The 11,013-nt window shown below is 40.5% G+C and overlaps 2 protein-coding genes across 2 annotated transcripts; both read right to left on the minus strand.

Moving 5' to 3' along the window:
- Nucleotides 1–1,169: 1,169 nt before the first annotated feature.
- On the minus strand, nt 1,170–5,585 carry noc4l (nucleolar complex associated 4 homolog; the record flags this gene model as incomplete). The annotated part of the gene is made up of 15 exons (XM_079234762.1): nt 1,170–1,796; nt 1,928–2,041; nt 2,211–2,293; nt 2,417–2,580; nt 2,913–3,023; nt 3,158–3,218; nt 3,364–3,475; nt 3,578–3,628; nt 3,714–3,748; nt 3,864–3,966; nt 4,101–4,250; nt 4,418–4,525; nt 4,866–4,972; nt 5,176–5,296; nt 5,433–5,585. 15 exons carry the CDS (start codon nt 5,583–5,585, stop codon nt 1,677–1,679), a joined length of 1,593 nt encoding a protein of 530 aa, XP_079090888.1. The 3' UTR covers nt 1,170–1,676.
- A 1,009-nt stretch (nt 5,586–6,594) lies between these two features.
- pus1 (pseudouridine synthase 1) lies at nt 6,595–8,883 on the minus strand. The gene is made up of 6 exons (XM_079234770.1): nt 8,804–8,883; nt 8,380–8,612; nt 8,103–8,240; nt 7,733–7,835; nt 6,933–7,639; nt 6,595–6,831 (listed from the first exon to the last, which is right to left on the minus strand). The coding sequence occupies exons 1-6, from the start codon at nt 8,865–8,867 to the stop codon at nt 6,799–6,801; spliced, it is 1,278 nt and encodes a 425-aa protein (XP_079090896.1). The 5' UTR covers nt 8,868–8,883; the 3' UTR covers nt 6,595–6,798.
- Between the last annotated feature and the right edge of the window lie 2,130 nt (nt 8,884–11,013).

Genomic DNA, 11,013 nt, shown 5'->3' on the forward strand with positions numbered 1-11,013 from the left:
TAAAGAATTTTAGATGAAAAAGTGAAGTTCAGTTATGAGGTTACCACACACACACACATTTGTGTAATGTCTTTCTAAATGCTTGGTTTTGGAGATTTGCTCCAAGCTCTGCATGTATCTTAAGCTTATAATGTCTGCCCTTTGTTCCCTTTAGAAACTTCAGATAATTGCAGTTTGCACATGCAATGACAACGTAACTATATCTATAGTATAGGAGCGACTTTATTCTCACTAACAACTTCGAAAGGTTGTGTTTTACCCATCCAGGTGAGCTGGTCGGTTGCTTTCATCCTCTTCAAAGGGATCTGCTCACCTTCCAGATTGCAAATATAGTGCCATGTGTCTGCCGTATAATCCTCAAAAACTATACGCCTCAAAATAAATGAAAAATACATAGAATTTCCAAAAACTTCACATTGAAGAAAAAAAAAAATAGGAAAAAATAAAACATGCATGGACGCCGTGTATCGCTGAATGTCCTCAAACGTGTTTCGCGCCTCAGCGTGTCCGCCTGTACGCGAGGCTACGTGTTTGGGACAGCTCTCACCCGATATGACTTGCTCTTTTCACACACAAGTCAGTTATGATGCAGGGTTTTCTCCCACGGTGTTCCTGTACCCAGGGCTGCCTGCTGTTTGACCATATGGCACCCTTAAGAAAATTAAATATGAACTGGAAGAGTATTTCTGGCTCACCCTCTCACATTCGCGCACTGTACAGGGACAGACCTGACCCCGTGGTTGTGTACTTCACGGTAAAGATCCAATATGACGTCAGCATGACCCCGATACGCGCACACACACACACACACACACACACACACACACACACACACACAGATTAGCTCTTCCCAAAGTAGGGGACCCCCTACCAGAATGCAATCAATCTGGATAAGTGAAAACACCTGTGTGGGGCCTTCAATGCTGCATTTAGTTTGTTTTCTTGGCTTCTTCAGGACTCAAGACTGAAGGGGGCCTGAAGTGGTATTTCTGGTCACCAGATCGGTAGAGATCCAATACCGATTCCCCTTTTATTAGCTCTGGTGTCTACGGTGTTTTACCTGTATGGCTACTGCTGCTGTAGTAAAGAGGGACTGAAATAAACAGTAAAAGTACCATACAATGTAAGAAAATAGGCTATTAAGCACTGTAGAGCTGCACAGTTTGTTAGTCAAGTCAATTGTATTTAAATAGCCCAGAGTCCGCAATTAGCCTCCAGGGGCTTCATACAACCTGTACTGAATAGATACGGACCTGATTCAGAAAGAAAAACTAAAAACTTTTTAACGGAAAAACTCCATGATCATAAACTTGTACAGACATTTAAATTGGAGAAAAACCTTCAGCTTCCCATTAATTTGTAAATCATTTTCTTTTATCAGTCCCAAAAATGTGCCAAATACAAACCTAGAGATTTATTGACCACAAGCTATGGTAAAAAGTAGTTTTTACTGATGCACAATAGTTACACATCAATACTCATAAAGAAAAACATGATAAGACAATTCCAGGCTAAAATACATTTTTCTGTTGTTGTTGCTGTAGCTGGTCTCTTTTGAGACGTCTGTCCTCACTTCCGGTCCAGGCCAAACAGCTATAAACAGTCACCTTGGCAGATGAACTGGTCCCGGGAATGTATCACGTGCTAAAAATGCAGGTAGCTCAATTTTCCCTGTTTTAATCCAGACAGAAGTGCTGTCCTAACACATCTCCAGCTCCGTTTAGTAACTGTGTGGCAGTTTCAAACTCCAGTGGGACAATCTTGATCCGAGACTGCTTCAGGTCTCTCTCCATCAGCTGGGGATAAAAATATGGGACACATTATTCATGCTACTCAAATTATTATATGAGAATAAGAGGAGTACTAGCATTTAGTTTCTACATGCACTAACAGACAATATTGAGTAACTGTGGAAGTGTCACATTACCTCATATGTTGTTATCTCCAGCACGTTGCTGATGTCCTCCTCTTTTTCGGACAGAGGTGTGTTGATGGATACAGCAGCCTTGGCCACATCTGGATGGTAATGCTTCTGCAGTGTCTGCAGGAAAGGAGAAGAAAATAATTGTACATTTAGTATGCTTTCATTAAGTTAGATTGCGAAAGGTATTTGATATTCCTTCACCTCATTTTCAAATGAAAACCCTTGGCTGACACAAGTCATGTCAGGATGCATTTGTGAATCCAAAACAATCACATGCGGTACACACCTTAATCTCCCACAAGCTGCTCTCTAAGGCACGGCACTGGGCAGGATCCTCTTCATCCATCAGATACGGGTCCTCCACAGGTTCTGTTATTAGAAACAACAAACGAATCACTGTGTTAAGTATAATTAATCGGACCGGAAATCTAAAACCCCTGACATTTTGAAACTGAAATTACAACCATAAACAGGATAGTGACTGACGCTCACCATCCTGTGTGCTGGGCTTGTGAATAAGGATTCTGCAGGACGGGTGGCGCCGGATCAGGTTGTAGATGAAGGGCAGCACTATAAGGAGGGCTGTAGGCGGTGCTGTGAGAGCCAAGCGAGCTAGGCGTTTAGCAAACGCAGCCACTAGGTACACTGGCAAGTGACTGGAGGAAGGCACAAACACATATGCAGCAAATGTTACGAATGCATACATCTGCTTTTTGAGTTTTTCATGGTTGTACATTCAGCTTGAATCAGATAATTACATTCTCCCTTGAAACACTATTTAATTCAGTGTGGCTCAACAGTGGCCAACAATTTAAAAAGACGTGGTTAACCTTGAAAATGTATCTGTCAATCAAGAACTGCAGGTCAACTAGAAATAGTATTAACTACAACTCTACGCCTGTCCGGTGCTCCAGGAGGACAGAAGCACACAACTATAACTGGATAAACTGGGTGAAAAAAGAAGTGAGTGAAGAATGAATGTTCTTACCTGGAGCTAAGGAAGATGCTAGCAAGGTGGAAAAAGCGTGCTCTGTACTTCACATGGAAAACCGAAGGCTCAAGCAGATTATACAATTTCTTGTAGAAATCTGGGTAATCTCTGCAAGCAAGCAAGCACACACAACATATAGTACAGAGTTTATGCAATACAAACACATCACTCAGTCTACTGTTGGCCTTTATAGATTCAGAACAGAGTGGCCAAATATATAATTTGTTTCATGTAATACTCACAAGTTGTGTTGATGTATGAGGACAAAAAGCCCATTGAGGGCCAGTAGGCTGATAGCTCCACCTGTTCAACAAAAATATGACAAAATACCAAATCAAGATTACCAGCATATGTAAAAACGCCACTGTGGTCATTTTAAAGCAGTCATTGTCAGCTCACATGACGATGTTAAGAGTATTTTCACTACTGAGCTACACGCACGACTTACCAACTTCATAGGCAGCAGTCAAGAAGTCAATCATCAGTGTGGGTTTACTCATGTAGGGCAAAATGGAGTCATGGAGGATCACCAGGATCTTTTTATACATATTAGTTGGCAACTACAACAGAGAGATGAGATGGCAGAGAGTTATAGATGTGTACAGAGAATACGTTTTAATAAAAAACATTTAGATGATTGTGCAGTCAAGATTTGATAATACCTTATACTTGAGAAAGCCCAACCACATCCTCTCAAAGGCACGCTTGTGTTCCTGTTATGAAGTACAACATTTTAAAATGATATATTAGGGAAATATCTAAGAAATGTGAAAATCCGATTAAAAATATTGTACTTACATTCAGTTTAGCAGCTTTCCAGTCCTCATGCTTGTCTAGAAAAAAAAAACCAAATCAGTTTTTTACAACTTGCACTCATGTACAAAACTAACAAAAACAGCCTCTTCTCCCCACACAGAAGAAAGTAACACGACAATAAGTAGGTCTCACCTTCCTGTTTGATCATAAAGTTGGTGAGCTCAGACTCCTCGCTCGGTACACGGATGTTGGACATGAGGGTGAACACATTGTTCTGATATACAGGCACCAATGCCTGAGAGGAACAAGACAAACCAACAGCATTCAGAACACCAAGTCATGTTTACTAAATAAAAGAAAATGTTACAAAAAAAGTAATGAACAAGTTCAGCAACAGCAGATGAAGTAAGCACTGAACCGTTCCCCTACCCCTTTGTTTTTGTCCATGACTTTGCCCACATTCTCACGGATGGAACTCATGACGTAATAGCGAACATCTTCCATCTCAAGGAACTCCTGGAACCTGGAGATCAGCAGGGAGTTGTCTGTTGTTTTGGTCAGCAGTCTGTCCACCACTGCCTGATGATGAAATAATAGAAACATCAGAAGGCGCCTGTGCCACTAATGACAAACAGGTTGGATGATTACCAAAAATGGGGAAAATATTTGAAGTCACATGAAGGACCAGATAAAGTATATCCATATTCCAGCCACTGACAATCCAGTTGTGTGACACCAAATCTGACCTGGATGAGTTCTCTTGGGAAGCTGTAGTGTTCATTCCAGTCTAAGTCCTCGAGGGGATGCTGTCCTTCTCCCGCTGCAAACTTCATGAGGCAGCACAGGGCACTCTCCTGTATTCAGACAGTTATCATGAAAAAAAACACAGATACTACAAAGATAACAACTACATGATGAATAGCATTGGCACACCTGAGCTAGTATGCAAACCAGTAATCTATCACTACCTACTTGATTCTCTTATTCATCTGCCATTCATGTATTTCAGCAATAATAATAAACTAACGTGCAGAGTCGTATGTTTGACAAGACCAAAGAGAACATGGTGGTGTTATCAAACAGGATGTTGATTACATGATACTGGTAGTAATACCAGTGTACCTCTTTTTCAAAAGAAAAAACCCTTGTCAAGTGCGTGTGCACCTTTTCCATTGAGGCTTCCAGTTCACTCACCTTCACACAATGAAGCTCATGGTTGAGGAGCTCCAGCAGCATCTCCACACAGCTGTTGTATCGGTGTCGAATGAACATGCGGTACTTCTCTTCCGCACTCAGCCCTCCTGAACCAGAAGATATACAGACAAACATAAATACTATACGACCCAGTGAGGCTTTGTCGCCATGTTCTTGTCTGATATAGAGCAGCGTTTCTGTTATACGTTTAACAAATGTATGTTGTTGTATAAACACATTTGAGCCCGTTTAATTTGATAATAGTAATACTTGTAATGTGCTATTATTATTAACCCGTAACGTTACTCACCACTCAACGCCTCCTCCTCTCCGGGAAGTTTCCCCAAAAACAGCTCTTTCTTCTCCAACAAGGTGCAGAACAATTTGCCGCAAGCATTGACCCCATTGAGAACATCTTTCTCTTTTCCTGACTGCAAACAGACATGGAGAATACAAACACGTGTCGTTTTAGTAAGCAAGAAAAGCGCGTTAACGTCCTGATGGTGTCAATAAAGCAGCATGTAGTCAGTTGGGTCCTGAAACAGTAACTTAGTTGCGGACATTTACCTCAAGGAACTCGAGGATGTCGAAAACCTCGTTGGCATTTTTCCTACTTTCAAGTACATTTTCGACTTTCGTATTTAGGTCAATTTTAGCTCTTTTTCCACTTTGTTCTGATGTTTTCGCCGAAATCACGTTGCGTTTTTTGGTCGGCGCCATGTTCACTGGGTGATGCTACGTTCAAGTCACTTTAGAGGATTGTGAAACCCATTACTACAAACATCCTGACACTTCCTGGAACATCCTAAAAAATGTGTTTGTGAATCATTTAAAAATAGTTACAGTAATGTCTATTAAATAACACCATATAAGGATGTACGTACTAAACAAATATCCTTTTTGTCTTTCGTCTTTCACGACTATCAGGCATGGCAAACATACTTGAGAAGAGAGGTTTACTTTCCTTCATTTCCCAAAGGTTCATGAATGCAGCATTTGTCCTGACCACTCAACTGTTATGTCGCCTCCTAGTGGCTGGAGGGTGAAGTCCTGGTTCAGGTTTTCACACAAACTAACCTCATCACTGCTCGGGTGCAGATGAACATTTCATCAAAAATGTACTGTGACTGAACTAAATTCTGTCGACACATTATTTTTACAATCAATACATGATTTTTTTCACATAATACAAAACCTGTATGATATAATAAAATAGATTATGTCCCATGTGTAAACATAATTTGCACTGGTCCTGCAACTGTGAAATAAAAGCTATAGCGACCATTCGTGACGTTAACTTTCCTAGTTCAATACATGCCAGTGAGAAATTGACTGAAAATATATAAGTATCTCATTCCAATCCAACGATTATTTATTTTAATTAGCACAATCTGGTTTGCGAACGCTAATTGGTATAGCACTTTCCACAAAAAGCATTAACTGGCTTTTCAAATTCTAAGACACTGAGCCAGCTAAATAACCGATCCCTAAGATCTCTTTTAGAGACATATATATTTTTAGACTTGATTTAGCTACCTGTGTGCCAAGAGTGTGGAACCCTCATGAATTTTATCCCCAATCTTAAAGTGGAGTTGAGGTAAAGTACATTTGGGTATTTCAATGCAAATAAATCCTTACAAGACAAAGAGTCAACCAGCTTGACAACCAACACTAATGAAGCCGAGACACAAGTAGAGTGCATTAGCATTTAATCCAGGGATAAATTAACATCAGGGAACACTCAGGGTACAATAAAGAACAGAGGCTTTTATTGTCTTGTTTATTTAATAGCATTTGTATAAGACAAGAAGAATTTTATATCACTAAAAAAAAAATCCAATCTTGGAAGATATAATTAAAAGAAAGCCAATTCACAACAAAAGAGAGAATACTTTGTTCTGAAAACATCTCTTCTTTCAGCTAGCAGGGTGACCTAATCGGAGTCATTTCCTAAATCTGCAGTGTCCTGGGAGAAAGGGAAGCAACAATGATTGAGATTATTTTTTTAAAACATCAAACATTGTGATTTTAAGTAAATATTATTACTCTATGACGGCTTCCAGATACCTGTTTCTGGTCCTTATTGTCTTGTGCGTCAGCAGCTGTGGCTGTAGCTTTAAAGTCATGGATAGGAAGTGAGGACATCCAGCTGACCATGGAGCCCTCCTGACACTCCGTCTCAACAATGGTGGGGTAGATGTGAGCCTCTTTGAAAGCCTTGATGGCCTCCTCCTCGTGTTCCCAATCCAGCCGCTCGTGCAGCCCGTCCCCGCCGAATCGCTTGTTGTACCGGTCAAAATGCACCCTTTCCAGGACCAAGCCCAGGCCTGGAGCTTTGGGTACGTCCACCTTATCTTGCCCCCAGCTGCGCTCCACCACTTCCTCCTTCGCGTAGCCCCTCGTCACCGCGATCACCAGGCCGATCATCTTCCGGATTTGGTGCAGCATAAAGCTCTGGCCTCGTACGGTGATCACCGCAAACTGTATATTGCCGTTGATGAAAGGCTCTCCGCAAGACATCTCTGTGATATAGCGGCGGGCACTGGGGTCACTTGGTGCCTTCTGCGAAGTAAAGTTGTGGAAGTTATGGGTGCCTTTGTAGAGCGCAAACAGACAGTTCACCTTCTGAAGTGTCTCTGGCTCGAGGCGGAAGGCTGCTATGGCGCTAGTGTCATAGTCTTTTGGAGAAAAGGCCACTGTTGGAAGCATATAAGCGTATGTACGAGCATCACAGTTGTTTTTGGAATTGAAACCTTGGGTCACCCGTTTAAGTCCTGTTGGCACAAAAAAAATGTTTAAATGACTGAATATTAAAACCATCTCAAACTCCAATCAATTAAACTGGATCATTAGAACCAATGTCTCACCGAGGACTTTGATCTGTGATGGCAGATGCTCATTGATTTTTTCCATGGTGTCGTCAATCAACCGCAGCTTTAGAGACACCACTTGGCCAGCAGCAGACACGCCCTAAACAAACACACCAATAATAATAATGAAGCATGCAAACTCATATCGTGGGGTACTTTACAGTGAATATTTCATTTATAACTGTCTTGTTGGCCCCGTTCTGTGACAAGTACTCCTTCTGCTATACCGGCACATACTCATGGACACGCCTCCTAATACATATTTGCAGCCATAAATGTAAAGATTAACAATAACAAATGACCAAGCCAACCTTATGTATGCCCTGACACTCAAGGCATGACATTTCAGGCTAGCCGCTGGTTGTACCTTATCTGTTCTGGCACATCTTTGGAAAGACATCTTCTTCATCTCATTGCCATGGTTTTCAGGAATGCAACCTGATTTAATGAGTGCAGTGACCAGCTCATCTTCGATGGTTCTAAACTGAGAGGTTCCGGCATTTCTCTGAAACGCAGAAAACACACACACACACACACACACACACACACACACACACACACACACACACACACACACACACACACGTTTAGCAATAGATAGACAAATAAAGTGCCTGGAGAGAAGAATCAGCTGCAGTACCGACCTGCATGCCATAGTATCCCTTTCCAGAGTATGACACGAGGAGGGCCACTTTCTTTTTGGGATATTTCTTTTCATCGTCAGCATGTTCCCCTTCCGCTTTTAACTTTTTTGTAGCCTGCACCTCCTCCCTCTCAGCCGAGTCCTCATTTTCCTCATTGGCTCTTTTCAGCAGCTTGGCTGTCTGCTCGTCTCTGGATCCTTCACTCATCGTGCTAAACACCTTACGAGGGCCACCTGGGGACACAGCGATACATAATCCGTGATAAGGATGCCCTGATGCACATTTAGCACAAATATAAACAAAGTAAGGAGATAAGTCGTGCGAACAGAAAGGGTAATACAATAAAAACTGGAACACACACATAATCACATGTTGCACGCTGAATACATTCGGGCGGCACGGTATCTTTGGTTCGTTTGCTTACCGTTTCTTCCTAAAGTTAGTCTGTTGTTAACTAAGGCACTCAACAGCGGTCTGGTTTTAAACATGTCACGCTAAGCCATCATGCAGCTAAAGGATGCAGACGGTCACGCCAGCTTAACTCCGGAAGCTAACGCGGAGCCGAATATTCAGAAACAACCAACTTCCGTTGACGAAATATAAAGTCCCCTAAAGACGTACTTTAAATGCAGACCTCATAAATACATATACATACATGTAAATAGAATGCAAACTGTGGCTGTATCTAAGAGTGCTGTAGTAGATGCGGCAACATAAACACATGGCCAATGTTAACTTTGACCCCTGAGGTAAATATCGCGAGACTTGACTTGTTCTCGCTTTTGAATACGTCATATTAGCATGTGACTTTTTAATAAAGTAATTTATGAAAAAATATGTATTTTTAAATAATGTAATACAAAACAAAAATAAAAGGTAATTAAATGTAGCATCTCGGCAGACAAAATTTAATGATTCTCTTTGATTGCACAGTATATTTAAACCATATGATTGACATATGAAATGTGAAAACCCTGAAATTCAGCTCTTTGATGTAGTCTTTTATGAGGTCTCTTAATGTAGGCAAGTGATGAATCTCAGACAACTTTTGCACTCAGCCTAAGTTCTGGACCCCTTCTATGATGTTTTAAAATGTATTTAAAATGGTTTATGCATTTATGTTTGGAAGAGGACAAAGGAAAAAGAACAGCCAAATATAGTTTACAGAGAGTTCATATATAAGATGTACTTATATTTTTCTCCACTTGAGTGCAGCAAAATCCCATGAGTGGAGGAATATTCCAGATGTATTAGAACATATATATATATTCAAATGCCACCAAGTTGTTTTTTTAGCTATGGTTTACAATTGTGTGACTCTCCTAGCAAATCTCATGTTATTATCCATGAAAAACAACATGAGCTATAGAAAAATATGATGTTGATATTGACAGAATGTGATTTTCTTGGTCGGCTCCAAGAACAATGAATGAATAATCAGAGCCAAACATCAACTGAGCTTTAGAATGAATAATCTTTGTATTCTTCATGTAGTTAGACTCAAACGTATAGGGTGATACTCACTGCCTTTCTGTACAGACTGGATGCTTGTGTCAGGTTTACGAGGACTCCCTCTCTACTTTCCTCATATCACTATAATAGTATAACTTAATCATTGATACATATGGGTTTCTTGTATTTACCAATTACATGATGCAAAGCATAATCCATATAAAGAATAATGCCAGTCAATATTGATTTACATTAGTGAATCATCCTAATTTGCTATGACTCATAATGCCTGTAAGTAAACGCTAAAAGCAAATTATAGTTGCAATGGGATTCAGCGTTCCCTGAGGAGAGAGTGTTTGTGGCTTTCCCAAGGACACCACTACAATGAGGGATTGTGGTTGACAAGATGTTCAACATTTAACCCTTTCATTTTGGGATAGCCATATAATGTCCACTTGCACTTTTTCATAGCACCTAATAAAGTGATCACGTAGATTTCTGCTTTAAACACGAAGCCAAACATGCAATGGGAAAAGTTCCCTGTTTCACACAAGCCCAACTTACACAGCATGTGCAACATATTCTTACAAAATGCTGAAGTTACTTACTAGTGATTATTTATGTTAAAGACTAATGCAGCTGATTGGGCTTTGCTGGATGAAAAGCACAGCGTATGTATATTTTAGTTGAGTTATCATTGCTTTATAGCCTGTAGCATTAAGGGCATGGGTGAGTGTCAAGTCCCAAAAATGTAAAAGCTGGGAAATCATTGAGAGAACCTTTGTCATGTGGCAAGATGTCTTCAAATAATTCCAAATATAAGGTTCAAATTACTCAAGTCTCATAATTTTGTGGACAAAAAGCCTTTATTTTATTTTTTTGTATTTTCTTGATGACCATGACACCTTGTGTGAAGTGTGTCTTTTGACACTAGCAGAAATATTCAGCTATCCCCTAGAGTTAGCAATGCCTGCATTGTTTTAACTTCAGTATCCTGAGATGTCTCATATGTCAACTCTGACAGAAAGAAATGTGACAAAAAGAAAGATTCTCCTCCAAAGAGAGTGAACTGGTTTCACAATGAGCCACTAAGCAAGCTGTCCAAACAGACCTAAACCTTTGTGCAAAGCTCACACTCACCTGAACTCCTATGTGAGCTGGCCAAAGTATTGTTTTTGTACT

Source organism: Taurulus bubalis, assembly GCF_910589615.1.
Source record: "Taurulus bubalis genome assembly, chromosome: 19".
In the NCBI taxonomy this organism is placed as follows: Eukaryota; Metazoa; Chordata; class Actinopteri; order Perciformes; family Cottidae; genus Taurulus; species Taurulus bubalis.

What these genes read in the sequence shown, in the direction of transcription:
- pus1 (XM_079234770.1), bottom strand. Translation starts at nt 8,867, where the DNA reads ATGTTTAAAACCAGACCGCTGTTGAGTGCCTTAGTTAACAACAGACTA. An exon ending in ACTAACTTTAGGAAGAAACG is followed by an intron (nt 8,613 to 8,803) that starts GTAAGCAAACGA and finishes CTGTGTCCCCAG; the next exon opens with GTGGCCCTCGTAAGGTGTTT. An exon ending in ATCACAGATCAAAGTCCTCG is followed by an intron (nt 7,640 to 7,732) that starts GTGAGACATTGG and finishes TTGTGCCAACAG; the next exon opens with GACTTAAACGGGTGACCCAA.